General features: G+C 39.6%; 2 protein-coding genes across 2 annotated transcripts; both read right to left on the bottom strand.

Moving 5' to 3' along the window:
* Nucleotides 1–2,353: 2,353 nt before the first annotated feature.
* c4b (complement 4B (Chido blood group)) lies at nt 2,354–17,794 on the bottom strand. The gene is given in 30 exon segments (XM_056444712.1): nt 2,354–3,220; nt 3,305–3,433; nt 8,747–8,834; nt 8,935–9,064; nt 10,759–10,981; nt 11,113–11,290; nt 11,402–11,564; nt 11,567–11,641; nt 11,750–11,889; nt 11,975–12,064; nt 12,066–12,131; nt 12,243–12,308; nt 12,680–12,803; nt 12,907–13,050; nt 13,231–13,308; nt 13,311–13,425; nt 13,522–13,688; nt 13,789–13,925; nt 14,020–14,090; nt 14,092–14,152; nt 14,543–14,684; nt 14,802–14,919; nt 15,017–15,104; nt 15,199–15,281; nt 15,368–15,456; nt 15,546–15,616; nt 15,729–15,903; nt 15,995–16,014; nt 16,017–16,159; nt 17,559–17,794. Coding segments are annotated over 30 exon segments (3,378 nt in total). The 5' UTR covers nt 17,621–17,794; the 3' UTR covers nt 2,354–3,078.
* Nucleotides 17,795–21,755: 3,961 nt separating this feature from the next.
* On the bottom strand, nt 21,756–24,050 carry LOC130212549 (macrophage mannose receptor 1-like). Its single transcript, XM_056443532.1, has 5 exons — nt 23,947–24,050; nt 23,449–23,808; nt 22,995–23,333; nt 22,459–22,872; nt 21,756–22,370 (listed from the first exon to the last, which is right to left on the bottom strand). Exons 1-5 carry the CDS (start codon nt 24,014–24,016, stop codon nt 22,009–22,011), a joined length of 1,545 nt encoding a protein of 514 aa, XP_056299507.1. The 5' UTR covers nt 24,017–24,050; the 3' UTR covers nt 21,756–22,008.
* Between the last annotated feature and the right edge of the window lie 209 nt (nt 24,051–24,259).

The raw sequence follows: 24,259 nt of genomic DNA, 5'->3' as shown, positions 1-24,259 counted from the left end.
TAATCATGTGTTTCATGAGAAACATGCCGAATACAAAGTGCTTACTGAGATTATTACATTGAAGTAGTGACGGTCACTCACCCTGTATTAGTAATGCGTAGCTATTGCATTGTTTACAGCCCGCTGACTGTTTTTAAATGGACTGCACATTTAAAAAAAATGACTGGAACATATTTCTAATAAAACAACTGCACATCAATAAATAACAGTTATGTAATATAAACGTTATACTGTTTAGTAGTGTTCATGTATTTTATTTGATAGAAAATGAATATGTCACATGGGATTTTTGGGTCTAGACAGATTTTTTTGCATTTTAACTGGTTGAAAACCCATTGACTATTGTTTGGCCTGTGACTCCTTGCTTCTGTATATGGCCTCATGTATGGCCCACAATCAAAACAGTTAGGCCACTCTTGTTTTAATCTATACATGATGAAAAACATTAAAACCACCACATGATTTAGTCACTAAAAAGGTGAGCATGCAAAACCATTTTGCATAACAGTTGTGAGACTGTGGTCGATGCTGAAGAAACCGCTCCCTCGTCGTCTATTACTGTAACATGTATTGCTCTCTATATGTTACAGTGTCTGTGTGTATGTAAGAACCCTCACAGTAAAAATGTGTATTTACCTGTAGATATTTTGGTTGCAAATGCATTTTTCTTGGCATGTACACCATGTTCTTATACTGACAGACAACTAACCGCCAGTACATTACTGCAGCATCGTAATTTAGTCGACAATAAAAGGGCGAATAGTTATTCTGGTTATTCCAATTGCCAATCAGCACTATACAAATGTACATAAAATGACAAGGTAGCTAGTGGCTATGGTATTTGAGGAAGGGTTGTTTATGTTATGTGTGGAAGTTGTGAATAAACGTATAATGTCTGATTTACACCTGGCTTTATGGCTAAGCTTGATCTGTGGTGGATTAATTAGTTTGTGGATGCAGAAGAGGAAGGTGACAAAGAGTGACATAATGGAAGCATAAAGTGACGCACATCTGGCGATACTGCTGAAGATAAATGAATAACCACTAACTGCTTTCTATACAAATGCCTACTACACCTATTATCAAGAGGAGTAGCCTTGCATGCATGCAAATGCTCATACACTCCTTTATTTAAATCAGTTTACATTTAGGGCTGAATTCAGGAGAAAAACAGGCAGCTTCTTCTCCTGAAGTGACATTCATTAACATCAGGCGATTGCTTCTCTGTCATAGGCCTTTTTCCCAGCAGACATTTTGACTTGTCATAGTAGGAAAAGCTCAAGTGTTGCTAATTAAATTAACTTAACGATTTTTAAGTGTCCCAGTAATTCATGACAGTCCCAGTGAACCAGCATGCACAATACCAAGACCCTGAAACTGAAGCAGCTAGTTGTAATTCAGCCATCATTCATTGTATTAATTATGTCTGGACTTTTCCTACTGCGATATCTCTCAGATGTCACCTTGATGTTGAGATCAAACAGTAATTGTTACTGTCGTGTGGACTCCTGAGTGGGTGGTCCTACTCCATCAGTGCCTCCATCTGCTGGCAGCCTCCAGAAACAGCTCCGCCCTCCCTCAACTCCTTTCTGGACCTTAGACCACCCTCAAACCTCTGACCCTGTGATGGCCTTTGGAAAAATGGTTCAAAACACACCTTCAACAACTAAGGCGACTGCACACCTAACAAAATATCCTCTAGCCGTACAAGCACATTTCACAATTCCTCAGGCAATTTCACAGTTGATGCTCAAGCATATTTCATGTGTCGGAGTAGGTGAGCCTGTACTCGTGGAATATGTGTATTTAGTGTAAATCCACAAATTTAAAATATAAAACAAAATGCAGATCAATTACTCGTTCTGTCAATCTGATTTTGTTGAGAGAATATTTGTATCGTTGTGGTGCACAAATAGCCTGAATGATAAATGTAACAAATATTGATTGATTTTGACTAAAATCAGATCAAAATCAATCTACACTGCTTTTTCGTCTCAACCCATTAATTACTTTCATGAAACCACTTTTACTACTTTAATGCCCTGTTGCTGTTGGCTACCGCCAGGGCACTAAAGTAATCCCAAGATAAAAATGTGTGATGCTGAAGTCTGCATATTTATTTACCCTTTATTGATACAAATTTAATGAAACGTCTAATAGCAAAGGCTGAAACAGTGCAGGCATTGATCTGTCTGTGATTGAAGTGATGGCCAGTACTCCCATGTTGCTTACTTTGGACCCGGCCTCAGAGATTAGAATAATATGAGCACATAAACCCTTGCTTGTTCCTTGCCTCTCCACCCATGCCTCTCTCCTACTCCTGCTGCACCACTCCCTCCCACTACCCCTCGTTTTCTCCCACAAATTCTCTCTATATCACACAACATGTATTATATAATTGTACTCGTCTGCAGCAGGCTTCTAAGTGGAGCAAGTTTGAGAAGAGGACTGTTGGCTCTCAAGAGCAAATGAAGATCTATTGTCATTATGAGCTGATTGATTGATCCAAATACTATCCCTGGGTGACTCCACTGGGAGCAGGTCTGATGTGCAGACTGTTATGCCACTTTATGAGTAGTTACTGTGTTGCTCACCCCAAACCACTCCCCGTCTCCCTTCTTCCTTACATTGCAGATGTTAAATTGGGAAGGCGGTAACTATGAGGGGGGTTGCATTGAGTACAGAGACCCCTCTCAGAGCCGTTACTGGCAGTAGAAGAAAAAAAAACATCAAAAATAAATATATTCAGCAGAAAAAGCTGAATCACACTATTTGGAAGGACATAAAAGAGCAACTGTTAACTGCTGTGTTCAGTTCCATTTTCAAATAATGATCTCAAAGATTTTAGCAAACATTATTTTATATAAACACTAGAGATAAAGACATGGTTTAAGTGTCGTAAACTTAAAAATGACACGACAATGGAGTCAGCCATTCACTTACTGTCTGGTAATATGTTCTTATACTATTATTTCATGATTGAAAACGGTAAAAAGAAGAGCTCTAGACTTCCATGCTGACTGTGCATCCCATGGGAAACTATTAAAATGAAAGTTTAATCAAAATTATTTGTCTGTTTCACTGTCTGCAGCCATCTATTTTATACTCATCCGTAAACACCTTAAACCTTCTGCAGGCAGTTTTATGTGAGGATTTTTTACATTCTTCTTCAGAAAGCTTTCTTTCAACCCAGGTGTTTGACTCCAACAGATACTGAATCCTACAAAAAAAGGGAGAGAGTTCAGATAATGTGAATCAATCATTGTAAAATGATACTTCCATTAATATTACCAACTACACTAACTTTCCACTTGAGTCCGTTGTGGAGTCATCTTTTCCCATGATGAGATATTGCATTCCCACATCTAACTGTCCCCTACACTGACGCCGCTTAGCAAACACTCGAATGGAATTCTCATTCACCTCGAAATCTCTATCTGGTAGACAGATTATTGCCATTATATTTATGATAGGTCTTAAACAATTCAATTCAATTCAGTTTCAATTCAGTTTATTTGTATAGCCCAATTTCACAAATTACAAATTTGTCTCGGAGTGCTTTACAATCTGTACACATAGACATCCAACCCTTCAGGGAAAAGGAAGAAACCTGGAGGAGAGCAACAGAGGAGGATCCCTCTCCAAGATGGACAGATGCAATAGATGTAATGTGTACAGAAGGACAGATTTAGAGTTAAAATACATTCAATGAATATGACAGAGTGTATGAATAGTTCATAGTAGGCATATTCCACGATGGAGACCTCCACGATCCATCAGGCAGATGGCGGTGGGGAGGAGGAGTCTCAACAGTGGGCGGAGTCTCAACAGGGCAGTGGCGTTGGTGGCAGGAAGAATTCGACCCAGACGATCCATCAGGCAGATAGATATGCCGTCTCATAGGGGTCCGATGACCCATGAGACGTGAAGTCAAAGGACTCGGGGAGAAGGCAGGGTTAGTAAGGGGTGATTGAGAGAAAAAAATTCATCTTAAGGAGAAAAAAAAAAAGGAGGAGGGTACAGTGCATCCTAAAACGTCCCCCGGCAGCTATAGGCCTATAGCAGCATATCAAGGGGCTGGACCAGGGCAAACCTGATTCAGCCCTAACTATAAGCTCTGTCAAAGAGGAAGGTCTTAAGTCTACTCTTAAACGAGGTGACTGTGTCTGCCTCCCGGACTGAAATTGGAAGCTGGTTCCATAAAACACAGACATTTAACGGTCAAAGTCACAGCATTTAAGGCCGTCACGGGTAGCGAGGGGCAAGAGCTCACGCGTAGAGGAACAAGACAGGACTGAATGTGAATAACAAAAACTCTCTTTACTGAGGCAAAAGGTTCCAAAACGCAAATAAGTCCAAAAAGGGACAGGCAGAGAATCGGAGGTCAGGGCAGGCAGGCAGGTCAGGAATACACACAAGTAACCAGGCACGTGCACAGATAGAGCCATAGTGGTGCTCAAGCACCAGCCCCTTTGCCCTGAATGAGTAAAGTGCCCTTTTTGCTGGAGAAACATTTTTTTTATTCATCCGTATTTAAGAATAAAAGTTACTCTCTCTGTCATCAAGTCCCCCCAAATGTGTTTTATCATCCGACGGGGCATTTATTTGAGTTCTTGTGAGAATTTCGCCCTGATATGCTCCGCGACGCTCACGGGCCCCCCCTCCTCTCCCTCCCCCGCACGCTCCTCCTCCTCCTCCTCCACTTCCTCCTCCGCGCAGTGCTCCTCGCGCCACCAAACGGGTGCACCTCCTTCTCCTCTGACCCGCAGCATCAGACACACAGATCATGACGTTGTTTTGTGATCAACCACAACATTAGCGCTGCTGAAAACATGACGTCACAACTGGTCCGACGTTTCCTAAAAAAAAATGTTTTTAAACTCCGTGATTTCAAAGCCTCGTCCAGCTGTTTACTGACGTTCAGGGGCGGTTTTTCCTACAGGCGGTATAGGCGGCCGCCTGGGGCGCCATTCAGAGGGGCGCAAAAATGCGCCTTTTTTTTGCACCCCCATCTATATCTCCAACCAATATTTTGACGGCAATGCCAGGCAGAAAACAAACAAAAAACATTAAAGCTGCAAGCAGCGTCGAACGGGTCCTCGCTCATCTACGCCGGCCGGAGCTCGAGCGGAGACTCTGGCCGGCCGGAGACTTCTCTTCTCTTCTCTTCTCTTCTCTTTTCTTCTCTTCTCTTCTCTTCTCTTCTCTTCTCTTCTCTTCTCTTCTGCTGGAAATCACTGCAATATACTCTGTTTCGCTGCTCCGTGACGTCACGACTACGAGCGACGTCACCGCATCAAAGCGCAGACTGTTTCCATGGTGACTCAGTGACGTCACGGAGAATGTCTTGTCCGCGAGCGCGCAGTTTTTTTTCTCGATGCTTAACCTCTCCACTCCACTGAGGACGCCGGCGTCCTTACAGTTTTTCTCGATTGCTTAACCATCCTCATCTTTGCAAAGAACATATACATTTTCTTTTATTTCGTAATAATTTTTCACAAGACGAGCCCAAACACACAATATCTAAAGTCGCGATAAATGCAGCAAGTCGGATCTTGCAACATTTCGACGGAGAAAACGTAGAGAATACACTTTCTAAGTAGATGTATTAGCGGAGGTATTAGCGGAAGTACTAGCGGAAGTTAGCAAAGAGCTAGCGGAATCAGAAAAGGTAAACAGTTTGACTGGGTGCGCTGTGTCTTCCCTGACAGTAACGTGTTGAAGCCAGGAGACCGCGCTGTCTTTGCCGGGCCATGAACACGGTGATTTGCTCCGTTTTTGTTTGACTACATTTTATTAGTAAGTTAGGTTAGACTTGTCAATCCCTTCGTCTACTCTAGAGGAGACTTACGGCTTTCTAACGACGTGTTGCATATGCAAATTGAGTCACACGTAACGGAACTCCTCTGAAATACGTGGGCGCAGCCAGTCTTCTCCTTACAGAATATATATGTTCATGTATAGAAATATATCTATCTATGTTTATGCATACATATATATTTGTGTGTGTATATATATTATGTAGTATATACATATATATACTACATATATATGTCACTATATCTATATATATGTAGTATATATTTATATGTATATATTATTTTAGCAATACATCTGCTCTACTTGGAGTAAAAGTTATATTTTGCAGTGATATTACAGTTCTTTACATTGGTATATTTTGAAACATATCAACATGTAAAGGAAAACACCTTCAGTGTCTCATAATATCATTTGGGTACCATGTGAGCATTTGGAGGCTGCACATGTCCTTTTTGGAGCTCCGCCTGGATCTTTTCATGAAAAACAATGTAGGATGGTCATACTTTGTCCTATCCTCTTCAAATTTGAAGCATGTGTTTAGTACTAGTGCAGTTACACACCTATACTGTCCTTTTCCTGTACAGATACAGTCACACATAGTTATTTATACTGAAATATACTTTTTTATTTTAGGCGGACAAAAAGCTTGCATTTTTCCTGACTTCAAAGGCCCACTGCTCTGTTTCTGTATGACCTAAAGGATTTTTGACACTTTCACAAGTAATCACAAGGGTAATCTTTCTAGAAAGCCTTCATTGATAAATTTATTCAGAGGGGTTCAGAAACTACAGCCATTTTAATTTCGTCAGATCATTTTTGGCGTTTTTGCTCGAAAATGGGGGTGGAGTGGAAGAGGTTAAACAAATTTTTTGAAAGCATGCCTCGTTTTCTCAAAACTCTAAACACAAATCCCAAAACCACTCACACAAAATGCAAAACCCTTGATATCTCCTGCAAAATGCAACTTTGCTTTCAAAACCGTGTTATGTCACCTCAAAAGGGTATTTTGTTTTCAAATGACAAACACAGCCCATTATATGAGTAGACATTCTAAGCATCGATTGAACACTGATGTGCTCAATGGAAAACACTATGAAATGGGAAAACACCAGTATGAAGGCCTTATCAGGAGCATTATGCCTTTTCATGTCCAGTGTTACTGTATGCTTTCTCCTGTTGTAAAATATTGTGAATGTATAATGTTTTAACTCAAAATATAAAACAGCACACAAATATACAACTAAAATGTTTCTTTCTTTTTTCAAATTTTTTCACAGAACAAACAATAGAAAATAGACCACTACAGTCAACAAAAAAAGAAAGAAAAGTGTAAATAAAAAAGGTCAAAAAAATACTCCTCTGCCTCTCTGGTCTCCTCTACCTTCCATGTTTTCATCCATTCTTCTTCAAATCAGGAGGTCACCTGTGGCCCTTATATTGCTAAAGCCTTGATTCCAAATTGCACAACAGCCGTGGAAATGAAAGTTTTGCCAATTGAATAGCAGTGTGTTCTGTCTGAACACAAGGAGGTTTTGGCATTGATGAAGTGTGCAAAGTAGAGAGGATGGTGTTTAGTGTTTTGAAGAAAGTGTGGTTAACAATTGAAATCTGTGTCTAAAGCAGATAATCTTCAATCGAGAAAAACTGTAACAGCCGCCAGCTAAATCTGCCAGTAGGTGGCGCTTTGAGTCTGTGAACATATTCATGCATCATGTGTCCCTTCGTGAAGTGTAGACCACGTCATGTAAATTCAATGTAAAAAAAAAAAGTGATGAAAAAAGGCGGTCACATTATTTTGGGCACGACGAGGGAGTGAATGTGCACCGTTGATCAGGGGGGCGTAGCCGGAGCGTAGTTCAGCACAGATGTGACATTTTCTCAGGGATTTTGTTCTTTATTTAATGGTTGTTCATTGTTGCGATCGTTGTTCTGTTTATTTGAAAGAAATTCAGTCTTGCAGGGCAAAATAGCGTTTGAAAGTTGAAATTCCGTTTTCGTGCAAAATCGTTTTTACAAATTTTATTTGGGTGGGGCGGGGGGGGCCACGAGTGAAGCTCGCCTAGGGCGCCAAATGTGCTAGGGCCGCCCCTGCTGACGTTAGTTATGTTTAGAGAATAGAGAGAGGGAGAGAGAGAAGAGAGAGAGAGAGAGAGAGAGAGAGAGAGAGAGAATTCTTATTCCGTTCTATTTAACAGGGGCTAGTCTAGGATTTGCGTGGCCAGACTGAAAAAAAAATCATACGGCCTCTATTGTTCAGAGGGCCGGGTCAAATGTGGAGGCGGGTCGTATCCGGCCCGCGGGCCGGAGTTTGAGGACCACTGCTCTTGGCTGTTGATGTCTATCAATATCGCTCATTTTGAAAATGACGTAAGAGGGCAAAACGGATCCGTATCAGACCAGCGAGGAGGGCAATACGTGGCATGACGACCCATGAGCCAATCAGAACGCTTGTACTGTTGTTGCTATATAATAATTCATCTTTATTCATAAAGTAAATGTAAGCTAGTGGTCTGATGCTGCCAGAGGAAACACAGGTCGAGGATGTATTGCATCATCAGTGTATTGCTGCTAATGCTTCAACTCTGTCAGAATTTTTTTTTAGCATTGGGTGCCCTTTTTTTTGGTTTGAGCACCTGCCCCCCAAAATGTCTGTGCACGTGCCTGCAAGTAACGCTAGAGAGCTTACCACAAAAAACACAAGGCACAAGGAGAACGAGGAACACACAACTACAGAAAACAATCCAGCAGGAGACAACAGAAAGACTGGCACAATATAGAGGGGGGGAAACACAGGTGTACAGCATGAGACAGTAACGAGATGAGAGTGGCTAAGGGCAGGTGAAGGGAATTAACCAATCAAGGAGACACAGAAGAAACAGAGGAGACACAGAACCGGGCGTTACAAAGGCGTGTGGTTACAGTTTACTTATGTGATCTGAGTACCTCGTTTACATTAATTTTGTACAGCTCAAAGTTACTCTTCATGGAAACACTGAGGACTTCAACCATGTATGCTGAAATAAGACAAAGTGTCACTCAATGAAAGTATGGATAGGAGATGTTCAAGGGAACAGTAGATACTTGACACCTTAATGTATTTTGTGCTGTACTGACCGTAATCTACTGTAGGAAGGAAGCAAGCATGTAGCAAACGGACATTCTTTGTGATTCTCCGAACATTTCCTGAGAGGAATATATTTTGTATTTTATGACATGGTTCTAAAGAAAGATAAGCATGATGCAATTTTAATTATTCATACAAACGCTACGGTAACGCTACATCTATTCATCGGAGTTTATCTACATGGGTCTTAGTGGAACGGCCTACTTTCTACCGTTCAAAAGTTTGGGATCACCCAGACAATTTCGTGTTTTCCATGAAAACTCACACTTTTATTTATCAAATGAGTTGCAAAATGTATAGAAAATATAGTTAAGACATTGACAAGGTTAGAAATAATGATTTGTATTTGAAGTATTTTTTTCTTCAAACTTTGCTTTCGTCAAAGAATGCTCCTTTTGCAGCAATTACAACATTGCAGACCTTTGACATTCTAGCTGTTAATTTGTTGAGGTAATCTGTTGAGATTTCACCCCACGCTTCCTGAAGCACCACAAGTTGGATTGGCTTGATGGGCACTTCTTGCGGACCATACGGTCAAGCTGCTCCCACAACAGCTCAATGGGGTTGAGATCTGGTGACTGTGCTGGCCACTCCATTACAGACAGCATACCAGCTGCCTGCTTCTTCCCTAAATAGTTCTTGCACAATGTGGAGGTGTGCTTTGGGTCATTGTCCTGTTGGAGGAGGAAATTGGCTCCAATCAAGCGCTGCCCACAGGGTATGGCATGGTGTTGCAAAATGGAGTGATAGCCTTCCTTGTTTAAAATCCCTTTTACCTGGTACAAATCTCCCACTTTACCAGCACCAAAGCAGCCCCAGACCATCACATTACCTCCACCATGCTTGACAGATGGTGTCAAGCACTCTTCCAGCATCTTTTCACCTGTTCTGCATCTCACAAATGTTCTTCTGTGTGATCCAAACACCTCAAACTTGGATTCATCTGTCCATAACACCTTTTTCCAATCTTCCTCTGTCCAATGCCTGTGTTCTTTTGCCCATACCAATCTTTTCTTTTATTGGCCAGTCTCAGATATGGCTTTTCTTTGCCACTCTGCCTAGAAGGCCAGCATCCCGAGTCGCCTCTTCACTGTCGACGTTGACACTGGCGTTTTGGGTACCATTTAAAGAAGCTGCCAGTTGAGGACCTGTGAGGCGCCTATTTCTCAAACTAGAGACTCTAATGTACTTGTCTTCTTGCTGAGTTGTGCACCGGGCCTCCCACTTCTCTTTCTGCTCTGGTTAGAGCCCGTTTGTGCTGTTCTCTGAAGGGAGTAGTACACACCGCTGTAGGAAATTTTCAGTTTCTTTGCAATTTCTCGCATGGAATAGCCTTCATTTCTAAGAACAAGAATAGACTGGCGAATTTCACATGAAAGTTCTTTTTTTCTGGCCATTTTGAGAGTCTTATCGAACCCACAAATGTGATGCTCCAGATAATCAACTAGCTCAAAGGAAGGCCAGTTATATAGCTTATATCTCCAGCATAACTGTTTTCAGCTGTGCTAACATAATTGCACAAGGGTTTTCAAGGGTTTTCTAATCATCCATTAGTCTTCTAAGGCGATTAGCAAACACAATGTACCATTAGAACACTGGAGTGATCGTTGATGGAAATGGGCCTCTATACACCTATGGAGATATTTCATTAGAAACCAGACGTTTCCACCTAGAATAGTCATTTACCACATTAACAATGTATAGAGTGTATTTCTGATTGATTTAATGTTATCTTCATTGAAAAAAACAATGCTTTTCTTTGAAAAATAAGGACATTTCTAAGTGATCCCAAACTTTTGAACGATAGTCTATGCATGTTCGAACATGGATGCAGTAGAGGTTACCAGAACTCCTCTGTGTAGCACTGGATGTGGGTCACGAAATGACCCATCAGCCTTCTGTACTGAGAGCAAGAAAGTGACTGAGTGACTGATCTGATCCTCTGGTACAACAATAGCCTTCCTGCCCTGCTGTTCAAAAGTCCCTGGCTGACGCTGCGCCACCAACGATAGCACTTTCACCACAAGGGCAGTCACCCTGAAAACCCCAGAAGTAAGGGGTTGAAAAATAAATTATTTATTATTTGAGATACTTGGAAATGGAGAAAGTTCATTTACAATGTGAGACTTAAGAAAATATCATGACAGCAGCGTAACACATACACTCACCAATTACTAGATTGCACCGAACCCCATGCTCCATAAGAACCGGTGGGTTTCTTGTATGTTAAAATCCTTATATAACCTGACAAAGAAAGTTTTAGCTGTGTTAAAAACCAAATAAATCTATAACATTGTTTGTTAATGGCCTGTAGATCTGTACCGTGGTCCTGCCTGCCTGACACCCACTGCTACTATGATTATTATTATTAGTTGCATTGCTATTGCTATTGCCGATACAATGACTGCTTTTATTGTCATTACTATTCTTCGACTATTCTTTTAAATGGAAGTCAACAAATATCTTTGTCACTCACCAACACACTCAAAGTCTTTTCAACTGCATCTATTCCCATCTCATTCTCGATGTCATAGAGATGTATTTTGATGGGTATTGAGCCAGTTACCATGGGAACAGCAGAGAAGGAGACCAACTGGGAAGTCTCTGGTTCCACAGTAGGCTAATGTTAACAAAAGATGTAGTGGTGGCAGAGCCGAGGGAGCAAAGCCCTTCAGTTTTTTCCATATAAACTGCGATCTATAAAAATGCAGGGGAAAAACACATCAAGAATTGTATTTACACTTGTACAATAGGTGGTTTCTGTTAAGAGTTCCACTTAATGTCAGTAAATAAGGAGATTTCTACCTGTCGTCTGGTATCGCCATAGTTGTAGATAACAGACGAAATGGATAGTTGCTCATATTTCTTCACTGAATAAGTCAGTTGCAGATAAACAAATGCCCTCTTAAATGCTTTGATCTCAGACGGCTTAACTACACAGAAACCTGAATGAAACATAGTGTAAGTGAATTGCAGTTATTATTATTTTTTAGACTCAAAAGCATCTGTGGAGTAGGAAGCAGATCATACCAGTGGCTGCAGATAAAGTGACGACCTGAATCTCCCATGTGGTGATGGAATCAGGTAGCGTCAAATGATACCCAAGAGGTTTAAATTAAGATTCAATTAATGAGAGAAAACCCGCAAACACAACAGCCTTGCAAATGATCATCGGAAAAGTTTGATTCTGAAAGTGACATTTACAGGAAAATCAACGTCCTATTGTTAGAGTATATTCTTTGCAGCAGTATCTTACATTAGCTCTGACCAGAGTCATAATGCCAGAAGGTTGTCTTACTTAAAGTCATCATTTCCTGTTGAAGGTCCACTGCACGCCTTTGTCCTGCAGCTTGTGAATCACAGCCTGGAAAAGTAGGATAAGAGCATTACAATTCAGCATGGGGTAAGGCAGTGGATAGCAGCTACATTATAATCACTGCCTTGTACTCCCACTCAATATTCTCTCTTACCACCTGTAGCAGTATTTACTTTTGGTTTTATTTAGTTTGGGATCAAATGTAATATTATTTGGATCACACTGCAATAGCCTACATCCCATGATATAAAGCTAGGGATATATTAAAGTGCTTAATGTAGTGTAAACTTGAGACCATCTTTATTAAATCTAGACAAGTGAAATATACTATATAAGACAATGTAAGCTCAATACATAATGTATTTGTCCTGTTAACATTTTCAAGGATTTAAGGAAGAAAAGTTGTGTTTCTGTCATACTCTTTTCCCACATTGATTGGGATTGAGATACACAAGACATGCCAGCATCTGTTAGCACAGATTCAGGGTCAGATCCTCCGCTGTATGAGTAACCAAGGTCACACGACTGCATGGAGGAAAACACCTGAAAGGTTGGAAGAAGATCTTGAATTTACTGTATTATAATGTATGGGTTGAATACAATGACCTCAGTGTGTTGTAAGAGAGAGTTTTGGTGAAAGTGTTACATGTTTACCTGTGAGTTTATTATCGGCATTCAGAGCGTAGATGGCCTTATCTACTGCCAGCAAAGCCACTTTGGCTTTCTGGCCATGTAAATCAATTTCTATCCAAGACTGTTTTCCAGGTTCGGACGGGCCTTTTTGTTCTACCTAAATATAGACATGGAACCACATAGGCTAAGTTCTTCAGTTGAAACTAAACTAGACAGAATTTTTTTTGACTATGATAAGCATTTGTTACTTTACAACATTATTTTACTTGCAGACTTAACCTACTCAAACACAGTCAACAGAAGTCATTCTGCACTCGTATCTGTTCTGTTTACTCACCTTGACCTTTAGCTCACATTCATCCTTGACACCTACCCACAGCGAGTCTGCAATGATGTCACCACCCTCGTTATATAGTCGTAGCCAATCAGACGGAAGGATGGCACCATATCAGATGTTATTTGCAGGTTGTCTATTACTGAAATACCAACTTCGAGAGAGACCTTTTTTATTAGGATCCCGCGACTCAAGACCGACAACATAGACAATTTTAAATGGTTAAGACATAAGAAACTGTTGCTTCTCCTTGTCAAAATAGAACATGCTGTATTCTCTCAGTTATGTCTCACCATGTAGTATATAAACCCAAGTTTTTGGCCATTGATGGTGTTGTACTTTACATTTAGTAGATCGTCCACAGAGTACATCTTGTTGGTAATACTCAAGTAAAGAAAGCTGTTACTCGGAGATGAAGCACTCGGAATTACTTACCTTTGTTGCTGGCCATCTGCCGACACCTAATGAAGTCAAGGAAATGTACAAATGAACTGAACGAAAGGGAAATCCAATAGTTATCAATTTAATAATACATTGTGTTAGTTGTTTAGGTATACTAACTTTAACAGTAATCTGATCTGCAGTGAGAATATTAAAGACAGGAAACACTGCCCCCTCCTGGTTGGTGGTTCCTTGCCAAGATTCCTCTAAAGATGTTGGTACATGAATCTTTACTGGTACACCAGCTGCTGGGGAGTGGGGACCCATCTAGAAGAAACACGACCATCTATAATGACAACAAACACATTTTTTACATGCACAATTATCACCGTCATGCACAGAGCTCTGTTTCCCCTGTGAGTTTCATGCATACCACCACATCTAGCGGGTATCCGGGAAGGAAATATGAGCGAGTTCGAGAGATCCATGGTGTATTTATGGGCGACGATAGGAAGGTAAACTTCTGCCTCTTGTATTTCACCACCTGGGTCATAAAATGCAGATATCAGATCTAATGGAAAATCCCAATAGTGTCCTCCTCTTCTTCATATACCTTCTCAAATACTAGATGGTACATCTCAAAGCGTTTGTCCTTCAATGTTGTGATGAATTATCGTTATCATTATTATTATAAGTCGTAATAGCATTAATATAATTGTTATTATTTTCAGTGTGACAGTGACAGTACTTTCTCAGATTTGCATGACAAGAAACAGAAACATTTAACAGGAGAAAACTTCATACTTTACTGTGCAGAGCACATGCTGCTGTATACTAAACACCAATACATTTTAAACATAAAATATATTCTCTCTTTGCAACATTTGGTGCTATTTCGAACATTGGTTGTTAGTGTGACAGAGTATCCTTTTACTTTGTATGTTGGTGACAAAGACTCTCAAGTAGAGTTGTGCTCCCCTCTGCTGTAACTCGGAGAGGGTTTTGTTCTGCTGTTTTAGGAGGTGCACCTTTCAGTCTTCTATCTGAAAAGAAGCTGCTGCAGCTCCATCCCTGACCTGCAAAGAATGACATACATTGTTGATAGTCAAGTACTGGAACAGATGTAAAATATTACCAGCTGATCTGATCTCAGATCTTGAAATGAAATTTTGTAAAGATATCTGTTTCCTCACCGAATCAGTTAACTCCAGCCCCCTGATCAACAAAGGCTTTATTTTCTGGGTTTTATCTTTTTCACTCACTCCAAATTGGCAGTGGTAAGCCCCTTTCACTTGCTCGCCATATGAATACCTAGAGAGAGGGTTAAGACAATAGAGCATCTCAAAATGTTACATTATTTATAATATATGTTATAAAGTAAATTTAAAGGGGAATTTATCACACATACCTTACTGAGATGGCGAAGTCAAACTGTTCTGCCTTCAACAAAATATAGCTCTGCTCCATTGCAATGCCCACCACAAAACTTGGTAAAACTGTGTAACAATGAACAATGTTTTGAATATAATCTGTTAATTTTAAACAAGAGGAAGATGTTTAAATTAAGTAAATCAAGTAAACCGAGCATACCAAATTTCTGGACTTTGAACTCTCGGGAAACAGCATTTGCTTCATCATCTTCATAGTGTGCTGTAATCCTTCATGTGCCCAATCTTTGTAAACAGAACAGACATGTATTATTACAGTGTATTAAAGTTAGTTTTGTTGTTATGTAAGTTGTAAATCTATGTTGGCATACTTCAATACATCAGGTATGGGGAATATGCCTTGGAGTATCCCTGCCTTGGCAGTCTTTAGTATCTTCATTACTCTATTTCCAACAGCATTCTGTAATTAAATGATAAAAGCATGAATCATGAAATAAAACCATGAAAAGCATTCATGCAGACCTACCAAAGCCCTCTTTAATTACTCACATATACTGATATCTGGAACACCTCCTCGTGAGGCTTCATCGTATGGTCAAGAGTGAACACCCTGTACCTCACTAGAAGAGAAATAATCAGCATAAAATGGCTTTAAAACGATTAGTTCATTATTAAGTTGAGCATTCTTTCACATTGTTTTACCTTTCTTCAGTTTGTTGACTTTTCTTTTACCTTTCTATGTTGGGTTGTAGATTGGCTGGTCAGTCTGAAAGAAGATATAGCCCCTGTGTTTGTATATCAGAACCTTTGTTGTCTTCCTGGTACTGAAGGAGGGGCTCTCTGCCACCAGCAGCAAGTATCTTAGCTCATTATGTCGAAGCAATCTTAACATGCTCCCCCTGTCTATCTGTAAAGATGCACATTAAAAGTTTGGGTCGATGACATCTCAGCCCCCTCTACAATGTATGCTTCTTGACGAGAGGGGAAGTTTCTCACACCATGAGTTCAACTGTTTTGTGGTTTTCTTCCCAGACACAACAGTACTGGTACTCTCATGCTCCAGGTAGAGAGTGACAGTACTATTAAGATAAGAGTTTCCCATCTGGACAAAAACGTCCTCATTAACGTCCACATGAAACACGCGGGGGGCTGAGATGAAGAATCTGCACAAAAAGGTCAAACATAGCACCTTCATTGCTATATTTTGCATTCATGGACTTCTATGCCTAGACAAATAAACATCTGCAATGTTGCATATTTTGATAATAATTTCACATCATGCTAAAAACACATGTTAACTATTATATGGAATGATATCATTACATATAATGAGAGACGCATATATTGTAGAGCAGTGTTGGGAGTAACGCGGTACAAAGTAACGCGTTACTGTAATTCCACTACTTTTTGCGGTAACGAGCGTGTAACGAAGTATTTTTTTAAATCAACTAACGCAGTTACAGTTACTGAAATTTAAATGAGTTCGTTACTCGCGTTACTCTCTTTTGTGAAAAATGAACACTTGCAGACAAGAAGACAAGCTAGGCTACTTTAGCTGCTTCTGATGTGACATCGCAGGACCTTGGTGGCGCAATGATATTGTAACGTCTCGGACGTTATGGACTGATGACACGGAGACGGGACGACGTTATTATTCCTCCCTTTATTGGGCATTCACCAACACAGACAGCTGCTCCTCTCAGCTCAGCAGCTCGAACATCAACGGTTCCCGTCAACCACCCGTAACTTCCGTTTTCCGACAGGTTAACCCCGCCTCCCCTCTACTCCGCCAATCACAGGCACGCCTCCCCTCTACTCCGCCAATCACAGGCACGCCCCCTCGACCAGCATGCACGGTGCCACACTGTGATTGACAGCCACTTCCAGTGTTGCCAGGTCCGCGGTTTTTGCCGCTGGTTGAATTTTGTGTCCGCTGGTTCGGGTAGACCTATTTTGCATGCAAATTACATGAATATCTTTAAATAAAAATCCATATTTTAAATGAAATAATTTATTTATACCCAAATCCTACCAAACTGACTCCAGATCAGCACGTACACGCCTCACTAGCACCCCCCCCTCAATTATATGCAGCACCTCAAGGCACCTTTGTTTTCTCTTTAATTAGTGTTAATACTGTAGGCCAATCACTTTTATTTCATTGGGCCTAATGTGGTAAAAAAAAAACACTGTTAAATCACTGAGACAGTTATTTTGTATTAAGTTAACTAAAAAAGGGACTTTTGTACTCCTGCTTGATTTGAAGGCCTGTTGCCCTGTTGATTGCAATAAATAGGTCTACAACATATGTTTATTGTGTTTGACTGTTCAGTACTGTTCATGACATTAAAAAAGCAGACATAAAAGTAACTTAAAAGTTACTTTCCCTAGTAACTAATTACTTTTGATATACAGTAACTAGTAAAGTAATTCAATTACTTTTAAAAGAAGTAACTAGTAACTATAACTAATTACTAATTTTCAGTAACTTGCCCAACACTGTTGTAGAGAAGCAGATATTGTTCTGAGAGAAGCAAATATTGAAGCCATTTTAATATTTACCTGCTCGCTGAACACTCCATAGTCAAGATCAGGAAAATAATGGAAAATATGTGGCACTCCATTATGCAGCTTCTATTTCTTTGCCTGCTCTGACAAGTTTTGTTGGTTAACTGGAGTTTTGTTATTCGTCCACCCCTGTATTTCTCAATCATTGGATCTCTCAATATCCTGCCCTGTTTTCTTTTCTTTTTTTACTTGGAAAGAAGCATCATTCCTCTGTTTTATGTTAAATATATCACATGAACTGAAAGAATCCTCATACTCGTAGACATAACATGTGAACCTATGTGGACTGACTGCAACATCCTTTTCAGACTGATTTGATAAATCACTGCTTGGAAGTGTTTTTGTTCTTGTTTCACAATGTGTACTCATTCTCTCATTGGCTCGTGCAGACAGACAGATTTCCCCCAAAGATTTACAAGAAATCAAGTTTGGGCTCATTGATTGGAATGGAGGGAGCCCTGTTTACTGGTTCAGGAATGATTTGCAAAGTAGAGCTCCAGTATTTCTGTAAACTCTCTAATTATAACAATTTCTTCAGTTTAGTGAATGTGATTTCAAGTAAATCTTAATAGCCTCATATTTATCCCACATAAATGTCTTATGTAGTTTATTTGTAACTTTATAATTTACATGTGTGTATTAACCAATGAATTGATGAATGTGTTCTGATCTAGTAAATTTCAACAGTTTTATGACAACGACAGACTAAATGACTACTAATGAGCTAATATATGCAGACAAAAGGTCACACACTTTATTTTCCTCCACATGAACAACTTCATGTAGATGCAGTTAACAGTTACACAGACAATAACTGATCTTTTATTTCAAGTGTAGCAGTTTACATTATGCAATTCAAGATAAAACACAGTGATTCAACTGAGAATTTCGTTATTTTTCTTTCAGATTTACATTTAACAAAAATCTAACCTGCATGTAAATGAATCAGCTCTGTTAGTTTTTATTGATAATTCACTTTATACTCTTTTGTAAATGTTCACACCATCAAATATGTATCTTCAGCTCCAGAGGTATTGATCCAAGAATCTCCCAGAAATGTTGCCTACATTTTTCTAGCCATTGTTTCTCGTCGTAGATGCAGCATGTTTGTTATTCAGTAAAAAAAATTCAGATTAAATAATACATAGTTGTACCATCAACATGAAGTTTAGGCTAGTTTCAAAGAACTGAAAATACTGGCTCATGTTAAGTTACAATCAAGCTAATACACTCGTACACGTATACACTCAGTAGTACATAAAGAAGTGGCTTTGTTATGGTCCTGTTGAACCCAAAGACATATTTGGCACATTAAAGAAACATCTCTGACAGCCTGCCTTTCACTTCAGCAACTATAGGCCATATCATCGTTTTTTATTTCATCAAGATATTATAATATTCACACGTTTAAAACAAATGAGTTTTTCAAAACTTTAAAAAATAGGGCGGAATTGCTAGAATATAAAAAAAGAAGGGGTTTGTAAATTACATTTTAAATAATAATTAAATAATGTGAGAAGCACATTTGTTAAAAATTGTATAACATTTTAAAATGTTGCTTACAGATCTCATTATCAGTCAACTTCAATAAATAGTTTACGATCCAGAATGAGCCCTTCAAAGTCAAACCTTTTGGTCACAATTAAAAAGTCCCTTCTTTGAGCACAGCTACATTGATATGTTATAATTGCAAAGTTGTTGCCGTATTATCATAGTAAGATGGAAAGGGAGTGAGAATGAGAATCGGGGGCAAGATGTCCATCCACAACTCCTGGATATGGAGAAGTAACACAAGAATTGCGTTTGGACAATCAACACCAGACTCCCTGTCAAACTTTAGATGAACAGCAACATAGTCCTGGACGAACTCCTGCAGAGGATAGTTGGGTTCATTAAATAAAATCATTCAGAAAAACATTCAGAAGTATATACTCGCAAAGTGTACTGACATTTTTGAAAGTATGACCTGCCAAAGGAAAGCAGGCCACACATTCAACAATATAATCAAAGAGTAGCTGGTAAAAAAAGATTATATACCATGTTCCAAAGGTTTGTACCATTACATGCTTAAAAAGAAATCAACATATTGTTCATCAAACAATTCCCTTAATTTCTCATGTAAACTGGCATATTAGTGAATTTACTTGTACTAACAAAAGTGTAAATATAGAGTAAAGAGTAAATATTGTCATACTCACCATTAATACTATAGTGATAAGTCCCAGAGAAGCAGCTATTAATTCATATTAAATATCAAACTCTTGCTAAGTCTAACTTCTTTAAAATATTGTAACGTACACGCTCTGCATCCGTCCTCATCCGCTACTTGTTCAGTTTGCCTGTCCATGTCCCCCTCTCTATCTCTTTCTATCCATCTCATTTCATGCAGGAGTGGGGTTACCTAAGAGACCAGGCCTCAATGGAGAAAATCCCTTTTCTACAATTAACTGTGAAAGTGACAGAAGGAAAGGAAGGGAGGGATCTATGGAGGGGTGCTCACTCAGAGAAGAACATTAGAGAGGGAAGGACACAAGTGTGCAAGTCAGGTAGAAATACATAAAGTTAAAAACTAATATTTATAGTTATTTTTTAAATTTCACCGACGGAAATTGCAGAATAGAAAACTAAAAAGATAATTATTTAATTTGTTTTAATGTTTTGGACCCTCAGACTGCAACCTTTTGCTGCTGCATTTCATTTTTTAAATTTAGGAAATATATTGCATTCTATTTAGTGAGGCTAATCATTTATACAATAAACTGGCACGTGCATTTAAGGATATATTTTCTATCCTATATTTTTAAGATTTGTTCACAAACTTTCTTAATAAATATATTATATTATAAATATATTTCAGTTTTGAAGTATCTCGTACTTGAATTGAGATTAGGCATAATTAGGTTGCATTACACTGATCCCAGTGAAAGTGAATTATGGCCATCACCATAATCTCTAAAAATGCAGAGGGAGTGACCACTGGGTATCCATGGAGAGATGTACACAAAAGGGTGTGGCGTGGGAATGTCCTCGGGGTCAGGAGTGAGGGTGAAAGGGTCAGAGGCCACAGCCAGCTGGACAGCACACAAGAGGAGATGAGGGTGAGAAAAAGAGGTGAGGGGGTAGTCCAGAGACTGACTGACTGACTGGCTGGACCCAATGGGACTATAACATTGAACTGATGGGAGGCTCACTGACCATGGCCTATTCAGGGAGAAACTAAACTATGACACACTCATGTGTAATGGTCCGTGGTAATTGACAAGTGACAAGACCCTCATTGTGGATGCAAAAGCAGATATAAAATGCAATGGTGGATTACAAGATATGCGTACTAGTATTCAGTGGTTATACGGGGTTATTTGATTCAATAATAAAAACATACTCATTTACTAATACCATTTTTACAAGTGATATACTTATAACTGGATAACATTGAAAGTGTTGATTAATAAAGGGTCACTCCATTCCAAAAATAGGCCTGTAGGCATATTGGGATATATATATGTATAACTTTATAAATTTGAAGTGTAACGACTCACTTCAGTATGCATTGATTATAACCATTACATTTTCAATTCTTTTCACTGACAGCAGTCAGAATAGTTTACAGTATGAAGCCCAGTTTATTTTTTGTGGTGTGTAATTCTTCACACAGTTTATCCTTTTTCCACCTCAAGTAACAGACTTCAACATGCAACTGACAGTTAAAGTCCATTCATATTTCAAAAAAGGAGGCACATTATTGTGCAAAGCGAAAAACGTAACATAGAAAAGACTAAGTTGACCACATGATGTTTCTCTACAGATCAGTTATATGTAACAAGCGGTCTCATAACAGTACAAATAAAAAAATATTTTTGTCAGGTTGAGATTGAGGAATCAGTGAGATGTTGGATCATTTCTAGTTCCCATGGTTATAGATGCTCCCTGTAACTCAAGGGTGCAGACAGGAAGGTGAGTGTCTGTGAGCGCTGTCTTCCATGTGGCCGATAGTGAAGGTCAGGTCAGAGAGGGCAGCAGGCAGTCTGGATAGGGGCCACACTCTGGTGGTCCAAAAAAGACAATCTTGGGGCCCAACCCAGGGGGTCAACATGCAAATAGTAACCCCGAAGTGAAAGGCATAGAGCAGATCAATGTTCTCACATTACTCTTGTTGCCCATGACTGTGAATGTGCACGCCTACACACCACATGAGGTTTTCATATTTAATGAAATTCAGTCTTAACAATAGTGAAGGCAGCTGTATTTCAACAAAGGCAGAAGTATGACGTCATACTTTATTGAAGTTCATCAAAGTCCACTCGCTTGATGTTACCATCGTCAAACATTTTATATTTAATGAATAATCAAAAGCTGAAATAAAGAAATAAAACATTTTAGAATTTATAGCATTACAAAAGTTGCAAAAAAACATGATCATCTGGTTGACTTTGGCCTTCCACACTCATCCAGGGCATGTGTAGCATATGAAATTCAGTTGTTCTGTCTCAGGCAAGCCCACCCACTGCTGCCACCCAGTGGCCTCAATGGCACCTGCGACACCACAGCCATATTTCACTTCAAATCCTTGTCCCGAGGCCCAATTGTGGTAACAGCCAGAAGTTGACTTCGTCCAGAACCAAAAGTTAAATTTACAAGTGTACCGTAGACCCAGCCAAACATGAAGTGATGTGGCGTTCTTTGCTGTTTCAGCCACCTTCCCCTGAAGGTCTTTGGTGGTAATGTCAACAAGGTCAAGATGGTGCTCCCTGCAGTAATCCATCGCTTCAATCCATGTCATATTTTCTTGAATTAGTATCAGGCTTTCTTTAAGGAAAACGGAGAAATTGTTATTCATTCATCACGGAAATGTATGCAAAATGGACAAAAAGGCACATGATCATTTTAAACATACCTGTAGGAAAACTTTGACTGTTTTCAGTGGGCTTTGGAGTTGAGGACGGTGTCGTGATCTGGGCTGAAGTCCCCATGAGCGTTGTTAGTGTAGAGGTACTCCCTGTGGTCACTTGTGCAGTAGTAGTGGGAGGTTGCTGTGTACGTGTCACAGTTGACATTCCTGTCGTGGTGTTGTTGAGCTCAGTATTTGGTGTACTTGACTCAAGGTTTGTGGCTTTTGGTGTCGTCAGTTCATAAGCAGTTGTAGCTTCTTCAGTGGTAATATGTGTAGTGTGTGATTGATACATAGTAGCCAAAGTGAACGGATATGTTACTTTCACATCTTGAGTCGAAGTGCTTTGAAGGGTTGTCATTTCTGTGGCCATCGGCTGTGTACTTGTTTGAGATGTGGTGGTTGGAATTGATTTCCTGGCTGTAAGAGTAAGGAATGAATGAATAAACACAGATTATTATTAGCTCTGTTGTGTCTTGTGTAAGGTTACAAAACATAGTATAATAATATAATATAAAGATCACTGCGATAGAGCAACTTACCTCCACGACAAACAAAAAAGCGCTTGCCGCTGCATTTCAAGTCATTCCACTGCCCTTTATCTGTGAATATAGCAGCAACACAATTCTTCCCACTCAAGTTGTTCGGCTGACGAGGTTTCCAGTAACGGAATGAGCTCTTGCTCCCGTCAGACCACATCCAGGGATCTTTGAAGAGGCCAATCCACACATTTTGTGATCTAGACACATTATGTACCGCCTCATTCTCTACTGACGAGTTTATGCTAATGAGCTCCGATAACAAGCCCCTGCAATAATTCTGAGCGTCCCTCCATGTTTTGGTCTTATCAACAAAAATGAGACCACTGGTATTGCTGTTGCCTGCAATTCCAAAGATTTGACATTTCAAACACAAAGATCATAGCAACGTCCTGCATTTAAACATGATTTGAGCCATTTGAAATAACTCTTACCGCAATATTGCCATTTCACTTACCTCGACAAACAAAATTTATTTTGGTCCCACAGTCACTTTCAATCCACTCTCCTCGTTGATCCATTGTTGCACAAGCATCTTTATTCTTCATTTGTGGTTCTCCTACCTTCCAGTTAAGAAAAATCAGTTTCTGATCTGGCCAGGACCAATGCCACATCCACACATCTCCAGTCTCCAGGCCTATCCAGGCTCTGGCAATGGTACTTGGAACTAAAGTGATTAAATGATCCATTTGAGTTGAGTTGTGAATTGCTGCTAGATCAGTGTACATCTCTCTGCAATAGGCCTTTGCTTCAGTGTAGGACTTGGCCGTGTTACTTAGGTGAAAATCTGAAGATCCCAGATCAAAGAAGCAAAATCCTGTAATAACAAATTATACACAATTATAACAACAATATTAACCAACACTTGTTTGTCTTTCCAAATATCCACATGTATGCATTTGCATCATATATTTACAATTATGATATTAAGAAAACATGCATATAATGTTCAAACCTGAGATCAAAAGCAGATAAAGTGTTTGAGTCCCTTTTCTCCCGATCCATCTGTTTCCAGGCATGATCATGGCAAACGGCAGCACACAAAGCAAATTGTAACTAACCAGTAAGTAGATGTTGTTGCAATGAGCAGCACCGAGTTTCTTCGTAAGAATGCCACTTGGCTTGTTAAGAGACACTTCTTGAGCAGCTACGAACAAAGCAGTTCTTCAAGATTCTTGATCTCTTGCTCACATTAAGATGAAAACAGCTCAACAATAGATCCTTTGATCTGTATACATGAGATAGATAGATTATTTTTTTAATCCCAA

Source organism: Pseudoliparis swirei, chromosome 22 (genome assembly GCF_029220125.1).
Source record: "Pseudoliparis swirei isolate HS2019 ecotype Mariana Trench chromosome 22, NWPU_hadal_v1, whole genome shotgun sequence".
In the NCBI taxonomy this organism is placed as follows: domain Eukaryota; kingdom Metazoa; phylum Chordata; class Actinopteri; order Perciformes; family Liparidae; genus Pseudoliparis; species Pseudoliparis swirei.
This window is presented reverse-complemented; position numbering and strand designations above follow the sequence as displayed.